Consider the following 20968-nt stretch of genomic DNA (forward strand, 5'->3'; position numbering starts at 1 on the left):
TAAGTAGTAGGTAAATTTTGCAAGTCTCGGCTTTCGAGCGCCATCCAGCCGAGACACCTCGAGATCCGGTGGCTAGGAGCCGAAAACCGAGTGCCTAGGACCAGGCATAAATAGTTTAATATAAAACCGTTGTCTGGGCCAAGGAAGGGAGCGTAGGCAAAGTCCTTGCCTCATCTCGTGCCCGCATAGTTTGTTCAGCTCAACCTCATCCCCCGCCCGGAGTTCGTGCAGCGTTTCTTTTGTCTTGCGGCCAGAGGGAAAATATTTAATGCACCCACAATATTTCGCTTGGCTGGCAAGTGATAATGCACCCGCCTGGGCCATCGGCTGCCTTGCCCTTTGGCAGCACCACTGAGCACAAAGGACCCTCCAACCATCCATCCAACCAACCAACCAGCCATTCAAAGTGGGCGTGCCGCTAGTCGTCAAAGCAAGCCTCCCCCCAGCCGATTCGCTTTTTATATGCATATTCAACAGTGTGGAAGTAATAAAGCCAACTTGCCGACAGTTATAGTAGCTGGTACAGTTGTCTGGAGACAGTCGGTGTGCCGCTATCAGAAATCAGGAAGCAGGAAGCACTCGTTGCCGGCCCAGACATTCATGGTCCAGGATGCTGGCTAGGACGGGATCCGGCGCGATTGGCAACCCGAATCCTTTGACACTCGTTTTGCGCGGTCTCCCAATGCACACAATTTATGCCATAATAACAGATTTGTAGTTGCTTTAGATAAATGGTTTTATAAAGGTTTCTTAAGGAAGCTGTAGAAAACTATTTCTATGTACTTATTGATTGAAACGTAGAAACTCCAAGATGTATAAAATCTTCAAATTGTGTATATGGGGCCCGCAAAGTGTTGGCATCATTTGAGAAGACAGAATTACTGTATTACTTGGTATTTTTAAAATTATTATAGAACTAATAAAATTATGTGAGATCAAGTAAAACTGCTTAAAAAGGAAAATAGCTATATATAAAACGCTTTTTGGTGCGCAATTGAGTAAGAAAACAAATTTCATCAAAAAAATGAGTTGAAATAGTACGTATTTTCGTCCTTCAGAATCGACCTGATGGCCATTTCCTTTGAATTTGCTCCACATGTCGCAATTTGTCACTCGACTTGATGCACAGCGCTCTGCTGACATAATTAAATTTTCCTTTGCTCCGACGGCGACCTAAGAAGAAGAGCGTTTAGCTAATTTGGCATTCAACACACGCTTTAATCGAACCCACCGAGTCCATAGTACTGCCAGCCAGGCAACGAAATTGAAAGTGACATTTATGACACAGACATTGCCGACACGACATCCTCATTTCCATCAGTAGCGGCGTTCCTCTGACGAAGCGAGGCGGTGCATTTTGCCCTGTGGCACTGATTTGAATTCTGTCAACAATTTCACATCGTCGACATCTGCGGAGGTGCAAAGAGGTGGCTGATTGGCCATCTCATTGCGACATCAGACAGGCAGCAAATTTAATTGTTGTCAATCCGACATTGCCAAATTGGAGCTGCCGACGGCTGTCTCCGTTCATTTTGGCCAGATTTGTCTCTGGGTTAGCCGCCAGTTAATTTTCTCATGTTTTCCACGATTAATTCTACGGAAAGTCCATCACTTGGATACCAGTCTGTGCTCGATTTAGGTACAGTGAATCTATTTAGATATTTTGGTCGGGAAAAGTATAACTTTTGTTTATACATAATACTATGACTGGTCTGAAAATATGTTATCTTATTAGTTTGGAATTCTCAAAAATATTCGGATCTTAGTTTAGCGGCTAAGGCCCTATCCATCGTTAACTTTGAACAAACAAGATCTCTTTGTTGCCAGTGCTATGTCTACATTATCAATCAAGCTTGTCCAACTCTACCCCTACAAAACTTTAAGTTATTTTTCAATGTCATGAGCATAGGAAATTGCTGACATACCCTGCGGCTCATTACCACGCTCCTGACATTCCCAGACTGTTTCAACATACCTCTGTATACACTCCTAATTTGCGGTTGCCTATTTTTCTGCTGCGCTTTTCTACTCTGCATTATTGTGATTTGGGCCATAATTATTTTTCTGGCTTCCTTTGAAATGCACTGGACGTGAATTTTCCCCCAACCTGGCACCGCACCCTCTTTGCCAACGTCCGAGGTCCCAGGATGCGCCAACATTTTGCTTGTCACGCAAATGTTTCGTGTCAGATTTCTCTCCTCCGGATACTTTCCTACTTTCCAGAAAATATTCATTTTTAGCCGTATATATATGAAATGTATATGTAGACTGCTGCACAGTTTGCCATATTCTTCGTATAAACCATTATATATTTTCAACATTAGTATGTACGAGCTGTGTTCGTGGAAAACCGCGCTGCACGTCGACAGTCCACTTGCAGAAGGTCTGTCTGCCCACAGCCAACTGACCCATGTAACAACTCATTTCAACAGGAAAACTTGCCTATATAGCCACAGTGCTGTGAAATCTGCTAGTTCTGGTCCGAAACTATGCATATGAACAAGTTAATATTTCGTTAATATTTGCTCAAATATTTATATTTAAGCGGATTTCATTGCTCATGCTTATGATATGTGTATGTTGCTCAATAGTCAAGACAATGAATTGGAATTAGTCCACTGTGCACTTCTCGCTGCACGTCCTCTTGGTCGCACGCTATATTTTTCAATTTGTAAACATATCCTGCGGTGTCGGCGTTGAAAGCTGTTCTGAAAGGGGCGGCATTAGTTGGCCACGCCCACTCCCCGACACCGCCGGGGGTGAAATGCATTTGCTTCATTTGTTTGGCGTGTATTTCATGTCAACTTAATGTTTATTAGAAAACGTCTACTCGAATCGCGAGGGGCAGCAGGAAGGAAGGCAAAGGACGCAGCTCCAGCTGTCAACTGATGCAACCCCTGCCCAATGGTGTTCATTCATCAGCAAACGGAAGGAAGAGTTCCTGCCGTATTCCTAACTCCACTTGGGAAAGGTAAACTGAAATCATTCCAAACGGCAGGCGAGGTTTTAATCTGCCATCCTCTGCTGTGCTGAAGAGTCATCTAAGTTCAAAAGCTATTTTTTGATTAGCATAGCAAAGTGGAAGTACTAAAAACAGTAATTAGAAAAAAATCAACACAATGCAAGGAAGAAATGGAGTACTCAGACCAATATTCATCGCCATTTTTCCATATCATCTAAAAAGATTTTTGTTCTTAGGCTTGATTAAGTTGTTAACCAAGATTTGTTTTCTTGTTAATCTAGCTAGTGAAATTAAAATCCTCAACGGAAATGTATTGTTTGTGTATTTAAGACTTAAAGAAAATCTATTCGAGGCATTAAAAGAATGCATTGAGAGCATTCGTGTTATCAGTAAAAATACTGATAAGTCAATTCTCAGTTCTTAAGAAAGTAAATTCCCATCATTAGACTCTCATATATGTATGTGTATGACATATATGGTTATCAAATCATTGTGTTATACCTAGAAACGAAAATTATGTGAAAATGTTTAGTGATCCATTATTAAAAAAAATAAGTTTTAAAAAAGGAGTTAAAACAGAGTACTAAAAATATATTTACTTAGCACAGGCGTTAATACGTAGTAGATGTCGACTACAGCCTGTTATCAATTAGTTCAAATATAGCGTACGTATAGTATATATGGATAAATATCTTATGTATAAAAGCACATAATATCATAACATGAAGAGCACTACGAGTATTAACTCAGCTCACATATCAGCTCAGTACATGCAAATGCCCCTCCCAGCTACGTTCTGCAGAAGAGAAGAATAAAGCAATGCAAATATCATAAATAGTATCAAGTATAGTCAACAAAATATGTTACTAATAACAATAACTTTGCTAGCCATTTTTTCGGGCGCTCTGGGAGAAGCGGAGGATATTGATGACAGTGCAGATCTAGGCTTCGGTTTACCAGAGGAAACAATAAGCACAGCGACCACGTCGATCCCATCGACCAGAACTGATCCAATCCCTATAACTGAAATAAGATATTGCGGATTATATAGCAACAAGACCTGCGTTAAGCGATCTGATTGCTCAACGACTGTGCGGAGGGGTTCCAAACTAACCTTAGATCTAAGAGTAAGGTCGTCAAATGGCTGTCATTATCTTGAGGTTTGCTGCAATCCCGATGATATGGTAGGTTGGGGGGACATGGAATTTAAAATAATTTTTTACATTATTGCCTTGCCCTACTTTCAGCTTACTCCAATGAACGGGACGATTCCTTTAGGGTACAAGCAATGCGGCATTGGCAATGTTGGTGGCATTTTTATTAATCTATTAGGAGGTCGTCTGGAGACGAGCCTCGCCGAATACCCTTACATGGTGGTCATTCTCGACACTAGTCGGAGATTTCTATGCAATGGTGTGTTGATTGGCTACAAAGTGGTTCTCACAACAGCCACTTGTTTAGCACCCGAACAACCACTTGTCGCAAGGGCTGGGGATTGGGATCTGGCAAGTGATCGCGAGTTCGTGCCTCACGTGGACCTCAATGTCCAATATCGAATTGTTCATCAGCAATTTAATTGGGACTCGACAAAGCACAACATTGCCCTACTGGTCCTTACAGAGGAGTTTCCCCGGGTCCAGCATATAATACCCATATGCCTGGACGACAAGGGGGTGGATCTGGAATACGACAGTTGCTTTGTCACCGGTTGGAATTATAGACTGACGAACAGATTACGACCGACTCGCAATATTGTCCTAAGGTTGGATATGGATTTCGAGGAAACCACGTTTTCAAACACCTCCACCAGTCCAGTGTTAAGTGCTGTTCCCCGAGCTGAGCAGACCATTTATGCCAAAGGGGCTCCTCTAGTTTGTCCCACCGAGAGCAGCAGGTACTATGTGGTCGGCGCCTGGAGCACCAGCCTTAATGGAGCTATTCAGTTCACCGATATAAGAAAGTTCAAGGAATGGATTTATCAGGAAGTACTGCCGTACAATATTGTACTTTAAATAATATAGAGGCATATTTACTCCATGTTCCTCTTTACATACTAATAACATATAAACAATATAAACGTTAAAACATACATTTTATTAATTGTGCAGGGTATTTTTTTTTGAATTAGTGCATTTATGGTATTCAAGCACTCTAGCACTCACTTCCGCACTCGTCGCCGTGGCAAATGTCACACAGAGAAGAGTCCACGTGATAGAATTCGGTGGCCATGCGTTCGGTGGCATAGTAATCGTAGAGTCGAACCCAAGTTGGTTTCAGATTGGCCACCGCATGGGTGTATATGGCCTTCAGGACCAGGCACTTGCGGTCACCAGGCGACAGCTTTTCGAAATAGATATGAACCTCGGTGCCTTCCTTTTTGGTCTCCACATTTTTTACGTCTGAAATGGCTTTGATATCGGCGAAGGAATCGGTATCGCAAACATAACCAGATGGTAGCTGCACCTGCATCAAAGCCATATTGGTGGGCTTATTCCTTGCGGAGGCTGCGATGGGAGTGTACACGCCGCAAATGTCGAGGACCAGTCGGTGCTTACCGGATTTCTTAGCCATAGTCGTTAATTTAAAGCTCGGACTCGCCTCCTTGGTGGCCACATTGTATCGGTAAGTCAGCTGAACTAGTGCACGCCCGCGCCCTGTGGCCTCGAACGACACCTTGGTAGTGTTTTCAGGAAGCGGGTGGGTCTGGACTTTCAAAGCATTTTCTTTAGTTACCTTTATATGTGTTCTGGTTTCGTTTGAAGGCATAAGTATAAGGTCAATGTCTTCGGTCGAAATATGTGATTGGAGTTCAAACTTGGTTAAGGCCATAATACCGACAACAGTGTCCTGGGAAGAGACGAAACCTCCGTTGCTGTTGCGCTTGCTTATCAGCCAATCGACAATCGGTTTGGGGGGATCCATCACATCTTGCTCCAGAAGGGCGAGTAGCACATATGAGGTGATCTCCACATCGTGGCTCCTATCTGAACCGGTCCACCACTTGTGGTCGCCAGCCCGATTGGCCATTTTTTCCAACTTGGCCAAGGCCCTATTGCCTTTAGGGTTTTTTGCTAATGTCAGGGCCAGGGCGGCAATGGCCAGATCATACGGATTACTTGATTGATCCACCTGCCCAGCCACAAATTCCACAGCCCCATCGATCGCATGCTGATACTTAGCTTGATATTCCTGCAGAGGGACATATTTAAAAGAAGTTTCTTAGGGTGAGTATCTCAATATTAAGTTGATAAAGAATATATATCAGTACAGTATAGGGAAAACGTATGAAAGCTCACCTTGTTTTCGAAGAAAGTCAGCAGGACAAATGATGTAAGTGCCAACGGACTTCCATGACTATTGTGTATAACCCTGCCTAATTCTTTAAACTCCCCGTTTGCACCCTGCCGAGACACGAGGAAATCAAGTCCAGCTGCCAACACCTTGCGGTCAATGTCGATGTACTTGGCAGCCTGATGAAAAGACCGTATCACATATGCAGTAAGCCAAGTGCTGCCTGAAGGATCACTTTGGCCCCAAGCGCTGAAGGAACCATCGGAACGTTTGTAGGTGAGTTCTCTTTGGTAACCAGTTTCGATATAACTCTTAGCGCTATTTGCTACATTCGCTTGATCATTGCGATTACTTGCTTCCAAATAGCTTAACGCCAAGATACTGGGTACAAAGTTGAACATGTTCTGTTCGCCACATCCATAGGGCGCGCGAACAAGCCCGTCGAGATGTTCCAATTGAGGCGCTTGGCTATCTCCACCCACCTGAATTTCGAAGAACGTGGAACCCTCAATAGCATCTATGACTTCTTCCACGAAAAGTGATTTTTCCGGCGGTGCCAGACTACGTCGCGTCAACCTTTGAACGTTTATTAATACGGCTTTGTTGACGTACTTTGTTACGCCATCGGCCTCCACTTTCAGTATTTGATTGAGTCTGTCACCGGCAAATGGAGAGATAGCGGTGATCTTTAGAGTGGTTAGACCAACTTTCTTCGGGCGGATCATGAACGATATGCTACGTCCGGTATTCGCGGGTATCCATAATCTTTTTTCCCTTTGTACTCCCATCAAATGCTGGGACACATTAGCGGTGGTGGTCTCAAGAAATTCGTACTGGCCCTCAGAGTTATCCATTGATACTCTCGCCTCCACACCCCTTCCCAAGTAGTTAAATACGACCACGGGAATGGCAATCACTTCACCGCGCTTCACAGAGTACGGCAAGTTGGTGGTTAAAAAGAACGGTTGAAACACACGAATTCTGTTAGGATCCCTGGTCACGGCAAGGCCAGATTGAGGACTGAGGGAGAAGCCGGTGATCACCCAGGAGGTTATCGTATCGGGAACTGTCTTTTTAATGATGTATTCACCGTTGGCCCCCACGCTGTAAACTAAAATGTATTTTGACTGCTTTTGGAGAATAATAAAAACTTACTCTGTTATATTTGAAAATAGCCAGCTTTCTGGGAAGAGCTTACGAACTGGTGGAAGTGAACCTTGTGCCTTGGTTGAGCCGTCAGTGGGCACAAGACCTAAGTTCATTGCTGGAATTATTTAAGATACCCTTAGAGAAGAAAAGGAATTTAAGCAATTGATTGATTGGCTTACCTGATTCATCTTTTCCAAACACCGTAAGACTTATGAGGTTACCAGTACAATTCGTTTGGCCTAATATATAGGGATATTAAAGTACAAATAATTATATTATATATTTGATTTAATAACTTACCAACATTGGTATAACAGCCACCTAAAGGGTTAATCCAGTTTAGCATTACCAACAAAAGCTTATGAAACGAACTTACCCGCGTTCTTGTAGATATTTATATTCGCGTTTGTTAGGGTCACCAAATCGGAGGAGTACGTGGCGAGGTTGTTCAATATATGATCACGGTTCAGGTCGTTTCCTGACCTTAAAAGCAGCACACTCTCGTCCACTCCAAGGAGACCGACGAAGGAATGGGGATCGGTTTTCACCTTTAGGCTGACTTCATCCCTGGGCCTTGCTTCCTTAGTTGTTGATATTTCAATCTGTCGGCAAGGGTATTGCAAATTAATTTATTAATCTTTTGTTGAATATAGAGTGGGTTACCGTGTTTCCAAAGTCCTTCTCGATATCGACAGTTTTTTCGTCAGACATCAAAACCCCATTGGAAATGTAATGGACAAATATCGTAGCTTGAGGCACCATTTCAAAGGTTGGTTCGAACTTATATTCTTTACTCCTTTGTGTTTCATTCATCTTTACATATTCACTCCGAACTATGTTGCCCCGTGCGACGATAGTGACAATAAAGTAAGGAAAATAGGTATCCGATACAATATTGATTTTAAGCTCCTTCCTTAGTTGCGGACTATGAAGTGAAAGGAGTAAGTATAATTTAGTATAACCAAAATCACTACTAATTTTACTTACTTCTTGGTAATGACTGCAATCATGAGTGTCTTATCGAGCTTATATATGTATCGTTCTAAATTAGCTGCAGTGTCAAATGTACTCGTCACAAGACAACTTTTGCACGTTGAATCTGGGAGCATTATATGCTGGGTGGCAATGCTATTTTGAAGGGAAGCTGAGAAATTTCTAGAACGCTGACAGCACTTCACGTTGAAGTTAACCATCTTAGAAGAGTCCAAGACAGGAGAACCGTCCAAGTTTTTAACCACAGTCTGAAAATCATACATTACACCTGGCCTATAATGCGTTGGCCAAAACAGATCCACCAGCTTGTGAGGATGTTGGTGGAGGGTCACGTAGGCAGTACCGTTGTGTTTGAGGTCCGTCAGCTCCTCGGTAACAATGGCAGTTATTTTCAAAAAACTCTTGGCGGTCGCTGAAATGGGAAACTCCACATTCACCTCTCCATCAATGGGCAGGCTTTTCTCGGCCGAGCTGCCCTCGATCGAAACGACGACGTGGCCCTTAACTGGCTTCCTGAAAGTGTACCTGGCTTCTATCGTTGCCCTAATGTACCCAGCACTAGCCGCGACATCCTTGGCGGTTGATACGAGCACCTCGAACTTCGGCACCACATACTTGTCCACCACTATAATTTTCGTCTCCTTGCCCTCGTCTGGCACCGTGACGGTTATAGTCCAGTTGCCTAGAACCGGGCGGTCGGACAGCTGGAGCTCTCCGGAATAGACACCCTTTGTCGGCTTGATATCCTTCCAGTGCTTTATCAGATTTTTGGCTCCATCGCGGATCTTAATTGCAATGGGCTTATCGATTACGGCTGGTCGGGTGTGTTTGTCTAGGAGGAGTACTCTAAACTGGATCTTATCGCCGGGTTTATAGGTGGCCTTGTCCGATTGAATGTATATCCAATTCTTGTCGGTTGCGAAGTCCAACTTGGTGGAGTCCCGGAATTCGAGGCCGCCACTACCCAGGACTTTGAGCTCGTATTGGCCTTCGGTTAGTTTCGGAATGTCAAAACTAACAGTTTTCGAGGACGTGGATTGAACCTCAACATTCTTCGTCGAATGAAATGAAGGTCCGGTCAGGCTGACTGAAACTTCAGTAGGTAGAGGTGCATTGTGGACGGCAACTACAACATTATATGCGCTGTTAGATCGTAAGGTTTTGGGTGCCACAACGGAGTACAGGCTGCGAAATAAAAAACAATACGATAAATATATATACCGCTGGGCTTATGTATATTTTAATTAGCAGGAAATACTTCATTTTCACATATAAATGACCAAGATTATGTAGGGTTCAATTAATATTTCAGAGCGTAAAGGGTAACATCTAACTCATATCTCATGCATGTTCGCAAATATTACTAAGAGAGCGGCTGAGGGCCAGAATATTCAAGGTCAGTTTCTCTTTGTCGCTTATCTACCCTCTCGCTCACACAAAATGTTTACTTGCGACCAAAAAGTCGAACGAACGTCAGTGTAAACCGCGAGGAAACGAAAATATCACGCCATATCCCCGTTACTTTTCGTTCTTGCACTTCCAACGTAAATTCCTGGAAGCGAAGTTGGCCACGCAAGCAGATTTATAAACGGCGCACGCTCACTTGATTTTCGCTCATCCCAGTGATCAGACATACGTCTGAAGTTATTGAAAAGTAATAAGTATTACAAGTGATAACGTGTAACTCGACTAATAAAAGTAATAAGAGCAGCTTGTAATATAACCTTTGGAAATTGTCGCTGCGTATGGTAAATACTGCAGGTAATGCCTGTTTTCGGGTATTTTTTTTTGCTGTTGTTAGTGGTGCAACATAGCTAAAACCAATGCCCTGTGCAGAGGCAACTACGTGCTTCTTGTGACGGGCTACCACGCCCCTGCTGGCGGTTGTAACTACGCCCACTACGGTTTTGGCGGTTTGTGGGCGTTAGAGTGGGCGTGGCAAAAAGATTTTTGGTATATAGAGTTAAATTTACAAGACGAACCAAAATGTGAAAAAATTTCACATTTTTCAAAAGTATGGGCGTGGCAGTTTTGGGCGGTTAGTGGGCGTTAGGGTGGGCGTGGCAAAAAGTTGTTTTGCAGATCGATAGAAATTTACAACACTAATAAGAAAATGAAAAAATATCAAAACATTTTTTAAAAGTGTGGACGTGGCAGTTTTGGGCGGTTTGTGGGCGTTAGATTGGGCGTGGCAACATGAATCGACAAACTTGCGCTGCGTCTATGTCTCTGGAGTCTGTATGCTTATTCTCAACTTTCTAGCTTTTATAGTTCCTGAGATCTCGACGTTCATACGGACGGACGGACATGGTCAGATCGACTCGGCTATTGATCCTGATCAAGAATATATATACTTAATATGGTCGGAAACGCTTCCTTCTGCCTGTTACATACTTTTCAACGAATCTAGTATAACCTTTTACTCTACGAGTAACGGGTATAATAAAACGGAAAGAATGAAGTCTTGAACTTGTAACGTAATGAAATAATGGTCTAGTCTTTCATTATTAATGGATCGTCACCGAAACATCAACATGTGTAAAGTTCGCTAGAACTTAATTATCATCAAACGAAGGGGTAGCTAATAGAATATGTACACCAGGCGCATAACATCCAAGTTTCCCTAACGCCTGACTGGATAAAGACTTGTTAATCCCGATTTTCTCTTCATTTGTGGGTATAGCCTATCACGATTTTTTTATTAGTCCACCATATTAGATTCAGTAGTGCACTTATTTTATTAATTAATGTTAGGGCATAGCTGATGACCCACGCCAATTCCGACGAGCATAGCGCAGAGCATCGCTAGAAGTGCACGACCTCTACATGCAGCATACCGAGTGGCATCCTGAAATCCTTTCAGGCGATGTTGAACGCTACAATTATCAATTCGAATTGTTATATTTGTTCAACTACTGTGTGCACATTTTTAATATTTAAAACAAAATATATTTTCAAAAATAAAAATGTATTTATAAAAGCAAACATATTGTCTTTTAAATTATAATTGTTGCTGGAAGAAGAACTGACAGTGAGTCGTTATCGGACAACTTGTGTTCGTGATTATTATTGTGTTCCAAGAAAAACCCAAAAGCTTAAATTGGGGAATTTCAATGGGATTTGGTATTTGAATTATATATTCATTTTAATGAATTGCTGATAAGGGCTTGTTATAGATTTGCAACGTTTTATACGTTCGTTTTCTTATGATTTATTAATATTAACATCGTGATCGTGCCAAGAAGCAATGTGCGAAAAAGGCATGGAAAAATCTACAAAAATTGATTGAGCGCATGAAGCGAATGAGTTGATCTGAAAGATAAAGTGGTGCTAAAAAAATAAGGTGATTTGGAATTCTGCGGAGCATGGATCCCACATTATTACACAATTGTGCATGTTTAATATATTTGCTTGACTTATTTATTGTTTTTCTCTCTTAGCTTCGGCTGAAAGTATGCATGTAGGTTGCCAAATTGGATCAAAATTCGAATTTGAGTTGCTAAGATGAAAATGAAATTATTCCTGCAAACAGCTCATTTAACATCTGTTTCGTATTTTTGCAGATATTGGATATATTATCTCTACATAAAATTAAAAAAAGGTAATTTTTTAAACCCCTTAAATCTGATTTTACTTGTCATTGACAGTATCGAAAATGCTTTTCATTTGTTATCAATAACCATATACATACACAGGAATGCGTTAAACTTACACTTGGCTTAGAAACTTGAGTTCCTGTTAATTGTTGCTGCAACACAAGACACCTGTTATGCTTATATAAAAAACTACCACATACTAATTCGCGATTTTATAGAGATGCTTATGCATTTTGTTGGGCCTCCTGGAACCACCATGGAAGAGGACGAGAACTCGGGTACTGAGTCATAGTAAGTTGAGGCTGTTCCTAATTTCGTTTATAAAGGCTCTTAATCATAAGCTTTGACGAGGGGAAAAATCAAAGTTGCACGTGGTCCTCGGCGGGAAAACTATCCTGGTAACACACCACAAATTAAGAAAGGAAATACTGCTATTAAAGACTCTTTCCCCAAAAAGGACCCCTGTGCACCTGATCGACTACAAGATATTCATTGCCGCTCGTCGCATCCAATCCTTCTGGCGTGGCTACCGCGTCCGAAAGCTGCTCCTTCAGCGCTGGCAGGCGGCAATTGGCATTCAGTGCTGGTGGCGCGGCTTTCGCACGCGGCGTATCCTGTTTGAAAAAGTGGGGCGACGGTTGCAGGGTACGATACTCGAACACTTCCACCGGGCGGCAATTCGCATTCAGGCTTTGTTTCGGGGATGGTTGGTCAGGAAGTTCATCCACGACGTGCGGGATCTGCACCGGATGCAATCCTCTGCCGCCGAGGATCTGATCAATTGCCTAATCCATGAGCTGCACCATATCAGAAAAACCGACTCCTTACCTGGGGTCATCTCGCTTCGAAATGCAGTGTAAGTGATTATTAGTTCAGGAGTTAATTCAGGAGCTTGAAACACTTTCTTAAGAATCTTTTTGTCTTTCAGCTGCCTTTCAAAAGTCGAGAAGCTTTTGACCGCTATGATATTTCGATATCACAACGTTCGCGTGTTATTGATGGTGGCCAACACGAGGTCCCAAAGAGAAGAATATCGCAGGCACTTTAGGGACGGCAGATTTCTTACCCAGATTCCCTATTCCGGACCCAACTTCAATGAACTATGTTATGTTAGGAAGGAAGATCATTTGCTACTTAAAGAAGTGCCTAGAGATCTGCGTTACGTCGAAATAGTCACCGAATACGAGGAGTCCCAACTGCACGAGCATTTAAGAGAAACCCATCTGCGATTTGATTCACGTAGGTGTTTAAAACAAGTTTCGTATCTATTAATTTGTTCTAGTCATTCTTAATTCAAATATTCTTTAGGATATTTAACTGGTTTTATATATTTACTTTTTCTAAGGCAATGTTCAAAGGCAAATAGATCACATTAACGAGCAAGAACTGCATTTGAAGCGTAAGTTCTGCGCAGATGTCATAGACCGTATGCGAAAATGGACCTTATGGAGTAGCACCAGTGCTAGCCATAAGAAAAATATTTATGAAAGTCGAAAAAATATGCCAGTATTTTTCCGGAGAGCGGAGCATCTGATGAGTGATTTCTGCGCCAGCAACGCCGAAGATCTCTACAATGTCATAAGCTCCTATACTTAAATTTCGAGTCAAACATTTTACACATTACACAAAATGCATAAAACTGTCATTAAAACATGTATTGTAACTTTAAAAAGGCATTCGAAACAAAGTAGAGCTTGGGCAAGTTCTCGATGTGATTTAGTTCCGACGGCAGAACCTGAAGAATTGGCAACATCTGGCTTTGACTGTTTACTAATTAGCACCTATTTATTCACCTTTGCTTTCTTTAATTTCGTTCTACACTCACCTTCTGCTTACCCTGTCCACATCCAGCCGCCGCATTTTTCATGCGAAGAATTTTCCTTTGTTTTCAGCAGGCATTTAATTTATTTTACTCTTGGCCGGGCCAAGAAAGAGCCAGCATACGGGAGCAATTTGTGAGCTGCGTGGTAAATCTTGGCATGCTTCCCTATAAATATTTGACATGGCTACAATAGCCTTCCCCCGCCCGGTCGAAACGTGGCAGCCACACACGATCCGGCCTAGGCCAAGATACCATACCATGCCGTACCATACCATACCATACCTTACCATACCATAGCTTACCCAGTATAGAGCCTGTGGCATACGTGCAGGAGCTTTATCCGCATACTTGAAGCGGCACGGGTCCTTATACGTGACTACCGTCTGCAGTTGGAGGACTCGCGGTGGGTATGTGAATGGACGGGGGGTCTGGCAAATTAGATTTGCCTATAATTAATATGCACGATATGTGGCGTTAACTTGTGTGAAAATTACTCGGCACCCTGACGTGACGGAGCGCGATTCGTGTGGAACGCGAGACAAAGTCCATGGACTCCCATTACAATCTATCTATTCGGCACTGGAGGTCCTGGCGCTGTTCGATTGCTATTTTCACCCGTAAGTATTTCCTAATTAGTTGTTGATGACAAAGAGACGTGAGTGATTTCTGAAGGGGGGTCCTTCGCAAAGTGCCGCACTAAATTAAGTATGTACGGAGCTGGGCCACTTAAATCAATTGTCAAATTGGGCTAAGTTAATTTTCTGTTGTGGCGCGACAAGTGATTTCTTTGAAATATTTGTACTTCTTAAATATTACGTGGAATTATTTTAAAGCATCTTATTAACACTGGGTGATTAATTGTCGGATTCACATTGTTTTTCAGAGCTATGTTCTTTTCTTAACTCGGCTAAACTACTTTTCTATTCGAGGAACATCAAAACCAAGGATGTAGGCATCGACAAGAAAGACAAATATTCATGCCAATGAATTGACAGACTTCAGGGATTTGTCGACAGAGCCTGGATCGACGATTTTCCAGTTCCTGTCCCGGCTTGTTTTCGTTCGTCCGTCCAATTGAGCCGTTGCCGTAGACAAACTTTTAAGTTTTTAATTAATTTGTTTTTGCTGCGGTCCCGGCCGCCGCAACGCTGCTTTTTTAAACTTAACCTTCGTCTGCTCATTTTTCCTTCGGTCGATGGAGGAAAAAAAGGTTAAGTGGTTTCATTTGGCAAACATTTACCCAGACCCGAAACGGAAAGTTCCCCAGCCGCTCATCAATGCCCAAGTGTGTAAGACTTTTAATGGGCTTTTGTGTGGAAAATAAATTGATGCGGTGCACCTGTAAAGCGCTCCAACAATGAGGCTCCGCCTGAGCCAGACGAATGTCTGTCCGTGTGATGCGGCCAACCGCATCCCAGCCAGAAAGTTTGGAAGGGAAGGCAGTAGGGATTCAGTTAATTTTGAGTAAATTGTTAGAGAATTGTTTGCTGCTGCTGCTGCTACTGCTTCTGGGCAAGGGCCTTATGTGGGTGACTTGTGGCCTTGCCTCGAAATTATGGCATTTAATTACCAAGTGTTTCGAGATACTCACGGGCGGGCAGGGAGATGTGGAGATGATTGAAATTCTCGAATTAAAGCTGTTGTTGGGGAAGCTCTGCAATTTTATTCCAAAGAACTGGTACACTACCCATAGCTGGTGAAGTACCTTAGAATATACGCCATGGCCGCTGGGTTGTCCTGCTGTACCAGATGTCCCGCCCGAAAGACCCAGAACATACTGAGTCGTCCGCCGTGCTTCTCGTACCCCTCCAGCATCCCGTCGATCCGAATGGCGGTCCGGGGTGCCTTGGCATACTCCGAACTGCGGCTCCACTTCAGTCGGCGAATCCAGTTTACGGTGCCGGGCGTTGCGCACAGTAGGTCAAGGATGCCCGAGTAAATGCCCACCTGTATCGGCGTCTCCTCAAGCAATTTGGTAACTGAAATTTGGTAAATGGAAACGTTGACGAGATCAAATTTCGTAATTTTGCCAAAATAGACAAACAATTTTCATTACATTAGAAGGGAACGCTTTTCGCAAGTTGTAAGTCCGAGTATTACATTTAGCAGTGAAATGTGTACTTGAAGAAAAAAGTATTTTCACCACAAGCAAAAAATGAATTACCAATATGATTCGCTGGCTTAAAAATATCCTGACTGAGTCGTTCGAAGACTGTGGAGTTTTGTTCCATCCACACAGGCATATCGGCGAGTCCCAGAGCCTTAGTCACGTTGGACCGCATGAAGTTGCTCATTTGCGGGTCTTCGCCGTACCGGTAGACCTCGTCCACGTGCACCCGTCGCTGGGTGTTGTAGAGAAAGACGCCGCCCGCACTGGTGGCAATCTCATCCTGAACTTCGGTGCCCTTTATCAAGGCGCGTAACCACTTCCTGCCATAAACAAGTGTTGCTAATTCGCCGGCCAATCGCGAAATGCGACGATAACCGTCATCATCCACAATGCCCGATTGGAGCAGAAAGGGGGCATATGACAAAATGCTGTCCAGTGGAGAGGTCCAGGGATTGCCCACCACCACTGACTTCAGTTCGCACTCCAAGCCGTCCCTTTTTCTGGCCAAATGCAGTTCCAGCGCGAATTCGGGAGCCATTTTTCCGCCATAGCTCTCGGAGAATATATGCAGGGGCACCTTTCGGAAATCGGGATACTTCTTCAGAAACTGCTTCATCAACTCGACGAGATCGAGGGCAATCTGCCTGTTGTTCCTGGCATACCGGCCGTGCTGCTCCACGTAAGCGAATCCCGTGCCCACCGGACTGTCCACAAACAGAACATTCACGTGCTCCACCCAACTGCTGTCCCGCGTCCTTCCCTCGATGTCGATGGGCCCCAACTGCTCGAAGATCCCGCTGCCGGTGGAGGCCACTCCGGGCCCCCCTTGCAGCCAGATCACGAGCGGCCGCTCAGTGAAATGAGTCACATTGGCCGTGGTGTACAGCAGCCAGTAAAAGAGGTGAGCCCCCTCCCGAACTTCCACATAGTCCCAATCCTGCACTCCAGGTCCCAGACCAACGCGTCCTGCAACGATATAACCAGCTCTCTTGCAGTACTTCTCAGAGAAATGGAAATTTATCGGGAATATAAGAACACCAACAGTGCCACCTATTTTTCACGCCTAAATTGTTGCACATATGTGGTTTTTTCACTTTGGTAATGAATGTTTCAGAACACGTACACACACACACCTTGCACGCAGGTCAGTGACAACAAGAAACACAGGGCACACGCCCATATATGATTTTTATTCTCATTGAGGTGCATGATCGCGATGATCACAATTCAGTGGAAAGGAAAGTAAAACTAAACTGCCTGCTTCGGCGGGAAATGCGCACTGATCTGGCGATTCTTTTGCGCTCTTTGCTTACTTTACTAGGAAATACGTACACTTTTCCAGTAAACACTACAATTGGGTGTGATGATCGAAACGGAATTCACCCTTTCTTTTATAATGTTCAAATTATAAAACGAAAATATGTTTGCTTCACCTATTATATTTACTGATACTAGGAATTCTGCCAAATTAAATACACTTCCCCTGAGCAGCATAGTTTTAAATATCTTTGCAAAAGAACTGTAAGAGTGTGCTAAAAGTTTATACTTAATAAACTGGGTGGCAGTGCCTTGGTACCTGCGGCCGCGACTCCAAAATGTAGAACTCTAAACACAATCGAACTTATATACACACTGCTTAAAGTAAACATTGACCCCCAGCCGATAGAACCACCCACAGTACATATGTCTTGGCTCTGCACTTGGTTAGGACGTCAGCAAAAATACCGAAAGTGGGCATCTGGCATACGACGTCTATATGGTAGAAATGTTTTATTCGATGTGGGTTAGGTTACTTAGTAAATTATTCGGTATAGTCGCTGTCATAGCGAGTAACGGATTTGAGGACGTACTGCATGGCAACTGGATTATCTAGGGGGGCCATGTGGCCCGACCGATTTATCCAGTACATGCCGAAGTTTCCTCCGACCTTTTCGTAACCCTGCAGTATGCCATTGATTGTGATGGCAGTGCGATTGGCCTGCAGGTATTCCGACTTGTTTTTCCATGCCCAGTCCTTGATCAGAGCCAAAGTGGCTGCGGTGGGCACTAAAATGTCCAACTGGCCGGAATAAATATTGATCTTAACGGAGGTCTCGTTCAGCAGGCGGGGTACTGAAATAAAAGTTATAAAGTACGTAGAATGGGAAAGGGAAAAATGAATAGTTAACCCCAATTACTTACTCGTATTAATTTCCGATTTCAGGCGATCTCCGTGAAGGCTAGATAACACATCCATAACCTGTGAAGCAAAAACAGAGCCGTTGATCTGCAGGACATCACTCACATATTCCGCTATAAAGTTGACGAAATCATCTCCGTAGCCGTACGTTCGGTCCTCTGCAGGATCCAGGTGGGTCTGTGTGTTGTAAAGGTAGATCTCTCCAGTCAGCTGCTGCATGAGGTCATACCACTTTGAATACTCATCAGTGGCCTTATTAAACTCGCGTTCCTTGAGGGCACTTAAGATGCGTTCCTCCTGGGCATCGAGAAGCGCCACGCCATCCTCATCGATCAAACCATTGACGAACATATACTTGGAGTGCTCCCGGCTGATGTGCCGAGTTGATATCCAGGGATTGCCGATAGTCACTGACTTGAGAGTTCCGGGCTGCGCCAGCTCACCGGCCTTCATGGCTTCATCAAGTCGGATGGCCAGGGCGGGGGCCATTTTGCCACCATAGCTCTCCGAGAATATGTGGAGGGGAACAGTCTTGAACTCTTTGTGCAACTTATAGAAGTGCAACATGAAGCTCATGAGGTCGTCGATGAGCTCCTCATTGTTGGTAACCAGCAGACTGGTGTTATCCGCATAGCTAAACCCCGATCCCACGGGATTGTCAATAAACAGCACGTTGACATGCTGTACCCAGTTCCCCTCTCGCGGCTCGCCATTCGTGTCCACGGGTCCCAGTTCCTGGAAGTTTCCCAGCGTCGTGGAGGAGCCACCAGGTCCGCCCTGGAGCCACAGGACCAGCGGTCGATCAGTATAACTGCTCACATTGGCAGTGGTGTAGTAAAGCCAGTAGAACATGTGCGCCCCATCGCGGACGTCCACGTAACCCCAGTCCTGCTCGCCAGGACCAAATCCTTCGCGGGCCTCGGATATTCCGAGCAGGAGACACACAATCGACAGGGCGCCGCACCACATTCTCAATGGTGAGTTTGAAAATCACTGGATTCTTAGCGATCCAAATCGCGGCTATTTATCGATGTGAAGAGCATTCTAGACCGGATGGAACGTGACCCTGAATAAGGTGCTCTTTATATCAGATAAACGTATGTTTTTAAAAATAAAGTGGATTTCTGTTCATAGTCGCACTAAAACACTCTAAACTACGAAAGTATTTCGGTAGTTCAACAATGATAACTGCAATTAAATTAGAATGAATAACAATTAATTAATAATGAAACTACAAAATATAGAGACAATAAAGCAAAATAAATTAGCAAATCCATTATTGGACAAATTTCATGTTTAATAAGTTATTTTCTTCTTCAAAATGATATCGTAAATCATGATGCAATCAAGTATATCCAAGTACATTGGTATGCTATGAACAAAAAGCTTGCAAGTTTAGATTAAGCAGACAGATTATAATGACGCCTATGCCGTATAAGTTCGTCTTAAACCGTTGACACGCGAACTTCAACGCCTAAAAATCGTCCCAAACTGTCAGAATCAGACTTTTAAAAAATGATTAGTTTTTTTTTTCATTTTTGACACGAAATTTCTATTTCGCTCTGTCTATAGCTGAGTAACGGGTATCTGATAGTCGTGGAACTCGACTGCAACGATCTCTCTTGTTTATTAATTAAATTGAATACCATCCTCTCATTTGTTTACCATATCACAGCGCAAGCATCAATTCTTTAAGTTCACATATAAACATCGCTGCTTTAATTTCTTTAATTATTTACCCTGCTACACTGTTTTCCTTTGCTCTTATATTATTGACTGAAGATTGCACAAAAGTGAAGTTATTTTCGTATATTTGTTTAGACAAACTTTAATTTACATTTGCTGCACGATATAAAGTACATATTTATTTAAATACTATGTAAAGAATAAACGCCAAGAATGGATCGTATTTATTTTAAATCGTTATTTTAATTTAGTTATCAAATTTAAAAACCAATCCCTACTTTAATATTACAGACCTAGGCGAACAAATTGGTCGAGACTTAAAACTAATTTATAATTAATGTAACATATTTTTGGGCATTAAAAAATAAAATGTATACAATAATGTAACATATTCTTGGGATGCTATAATAGAATACATCAGTAGAATGATTGATGTCCTTAAATACTATCAATTAATGTTGCTTATAACAACATATAAGTTATTTCCAAAAACTCTTGATTCAACATTTTCAATTAGTTTTCCAAGCAACTTGTCTGCTTTTCATGTCCAACGCTGATGATTTTATGTCGTAATTGACAAAGTTAAAATTGCTTAATTTCAATTTCAACGCGTCTGGAACAATGGAAAAATCCTGTGTCCAAAAAGGAAGAAAGGAACCGACTGGCCGACAGCCGGACAAGGGGAGTGGAAAATGAATCCGATTTCTGTTTTCTGTGGCTGCACCCGAAAAAGTAATTAACAAATGTTTGTTTGTTCCACGCAAGTCAAAAGCAGGACGACAAAAAAGCTTACGATGCAGCAGCTCCTTCGTCCTCGGCTCGTTTCGACTGCTTTTGACAACGGCAAGTGGTTGCACCCGTCAGGACCACCCAGCGACCAGGCCAAAACGAAAAGCTCCCAACCAAACGACCCACTGCAATTCTGTCCCGGTTGCAGTGCAGTTTTAATGAGTGCGCCACCTGGCGGCGGCTGCTGTCATCAGGGCGCAGTTGACGCTGGGATGCGACCGCAAACGGAAATCAATTTGCCACGGGAGCAAAACCAAAATTGCCAGTTCAATGCGTTTTCGATTGTCCATTAAGCAGCTCCGGCAGCTCGCTTTTGGCCGCTGCCAAAAGTCATTTTCTAGCAATTGGCCCGACTGCCCGACTGGCAGAGCAATTCTGCAGATACGGATGC

The 20968-nt window shown here is 43.2% G+C and overlaps 5 protein-coding genes across 6 annotated transcripts; 2 read left to right on the forward strand and 3 right to left on the reverse strand.

Moving 5' to 3' along the window:
- The first annotated feature begins 4218 nt into the window (after window positions 1-4218).
- Window positions 4219-4974, forward strand: LOC122626259 (phenoloxidase-activating factor 2-like). The gene has a single exon (XM_043806457.1). The coding sequence runs from the start codon at window positions 4219-4221 to the stop codon at window positions 4972-4974; it is 756 nt and encodes a 251-aa protein (XP_043662392.1).
- Window positions 4975-5073: 99 nt separating this feature from the next.
- On the reverse strand, window positions 5074-9658 carry LOC122626291 (CD109 antigen). The gene is made up of 9 exons (XM_043806491.1): window positions 9654-9658; window positions 8390-9580; window positions 8066-8327; window positions 7779-8004; window positions 7703-7723; window positions 7582-7641; window positions 7409-7517; window positions 6259-7357; window positions 5074-6151 (listed from the first exon to the last, which is right to left on the reverse strand). The coding sequence occupies exons 1-9, from the start codon at window positions 9656-9658 to the stop codon at window positions 5114-5116; spliced, it is 4011 nt and encodes a 1336-aa protein (XP_043662426.1). The 3' UTR covers window positions 5074-5113.
- Window positions 9659-12058: 2400 nt separating this feature from the next.
- On the forward strand, window positions 12059-13663 carry LOC122626189. 2 transcript variants are annotated; one of them, XM_043806353.1, is made up of 5 exons: window positions 12059-12282; window positions 12333-12389; window positions 12449-12847; window positions 12920-13230; window positions 13337-13663. In XM_043806353.1, exons 1-5 carry the CDS (start codon window positions 12212-12214, stop codon window positions 13585-13587), a joined length of 1089 nt encoding a protein of 362 aa, XP_043662288.1. In that variant the 5' UTR covers window positions 12059-12211; the 3' UTR covers window positions 13588-13663. The 2 variants fall into 2 exon arrangements, with proteins under 2 accessions (XP_043662288.1, XP_043662289.1); XM_043806354.1 differs by having other exon boundaries at window positions 13300-13500.
- A 1803-nt stretch (window positions 13664-15466) lies between these two features.
- Window positions 15467-17195, reverse strand: LOC122626203 (retinoid-inducible serine carboxypeptidase). Its single transcript, XM_043806374.1, has 3 exons — window positions 17057-17195; window positions 15978-16889; window positions 15467-15792 (listed from the first exon to the last, which is right to left on the reverse strand). Exons 1-3 carry the CDS (start codon window positions 17130-17132, stop codon window positions 15497-15499), a joined length of 1284 nt encoding a protein of 427 aa, XP_043662309.1. The 5' UTR covers window positions 17133-17195; the 3' UTR covers window positions 15467-15496.
- A 341-nt stretch (window positions 17196-17536) lies between these two features.
- Window positions 17537-19078, reverse strand: LOC122626173 (retinoid-inducible serine carboxypeptidase). The gene is made up of 2 exons (XM_043806328.1): window positions 18105-19078; window positions 17537-18035 (listed from the first exon to the last, which is right to left on the reverse strand). Exons 1-2 carry the CDS (start codon window positions 19069-19071, stop codon window positions 17725-17727), a joined length of 1278 nt encoding a protein of 425 aa, XP_043662263.1. The 5' UTR covers window positions 19072-19078; the 3' UTR covers window positions 17537-17724.
- Between the last annotated feature and the right edge of the window lie 1890 nt (window positions 19079-20968).

The sequence above is a fragment of the Drosophila teissieri genome, chromosome 2L, assembly GCF_016746235.2.
Source record: "Drosophila teissieri strain GT53w chromosome 2L, Prin_Dtei_1.1, whole genome shotgun sequence".
NCBI classification, from domain to species: Eukaryota; Metazoa; Arthropoda; class Insecta; order Diptera; family Drosophilidae; genus Drosophila; species Drosophila teissieri.

Excerpts from the sequence above, each read along its gene's own strand:
- LOC122626203 (XM_043806374.1), bottom strand. The coding sequence starts at position 17,132 with ATGCACCTCAATGAGAATAAAAATCATATATGGGCGTGTGCCCTGTGT. Across the intron at positions 16,890-17,056 it reads GTCACTGACCTGCGTGCAAG|GACGCGTTGGTCTGGGACCT; the intron begins GTGTGTGTGTGT and ends ATATCGTTGCAG. Across the intron at positions 15,793-15,977 it reads TAAGCCAGCGAATCATATTG|TTACCAAATTGCTTGAGGAG; the intron begins GTAATTCATTTT and ends ACCAAATTTCAG.
- LOC122626189 (XM_043806353.1), top strand. The coding sequence starts at position 12,212 with ATGCTTATGCATTTTGTTGGGCCTCCTGGAACCACCATGGAAGAGGAC. Across the intron at positions 12,848-12,919 it reads ATCTCGCTTCGAAATGCAGT|CTGCCTTTCAAAAGTCGAGA; the intron begins GTAAGTGATTAT and ends TTTGTCTTTCAG. Across the intron at positions 13,231-13,336 it reads CCATCTGCGATTTGATTCAC|GCAATGTTCAAAGGCAAATA; the intron begins GTAGGTGTTTAA and ends ACTTTTTCTAAG.
- LOC122626259 (XM_043806457.1), top strand. The coding sequence starts at position 4,219 with ATGAACGGGACGATTCCTTTAGGGTACAAGCAATGCGGCATTGGCAAT.
- LOC122626173 (XM_043806328.1), bottom strand. The coding sequence starts at position 19,071 with ATGTGGTGCGGCGCCCTGTCGATTGTGTGTCTCCTGCTCGGAATATCC. Across the intron at positions 18,036-18,104 it reads GAAATCGGAAATTAATACGA|TACCCCGCCTGCTGAACGAG; the intron begins GTAAGTAATTGG and ends CTTTTATTTCAG.
- LOC122626291 (XM_043806491.1), bottom strand. Across the intron at positions 7,724-7,778 it reads AAATATCTACAAGAACGCGG|GTGGCTGTTATACCAATGTT; the intron begins GTAAGTTCGTTT and ends TTAACCCTTTAG. Across the intron at positions 7,518-7,581 it reads GTTTGGAAAAGATGAATCAG|CAATGAACTTAGGTCTTGTG; the intron begins GTAAGCCAATCA and ends AAATAATTCCAG.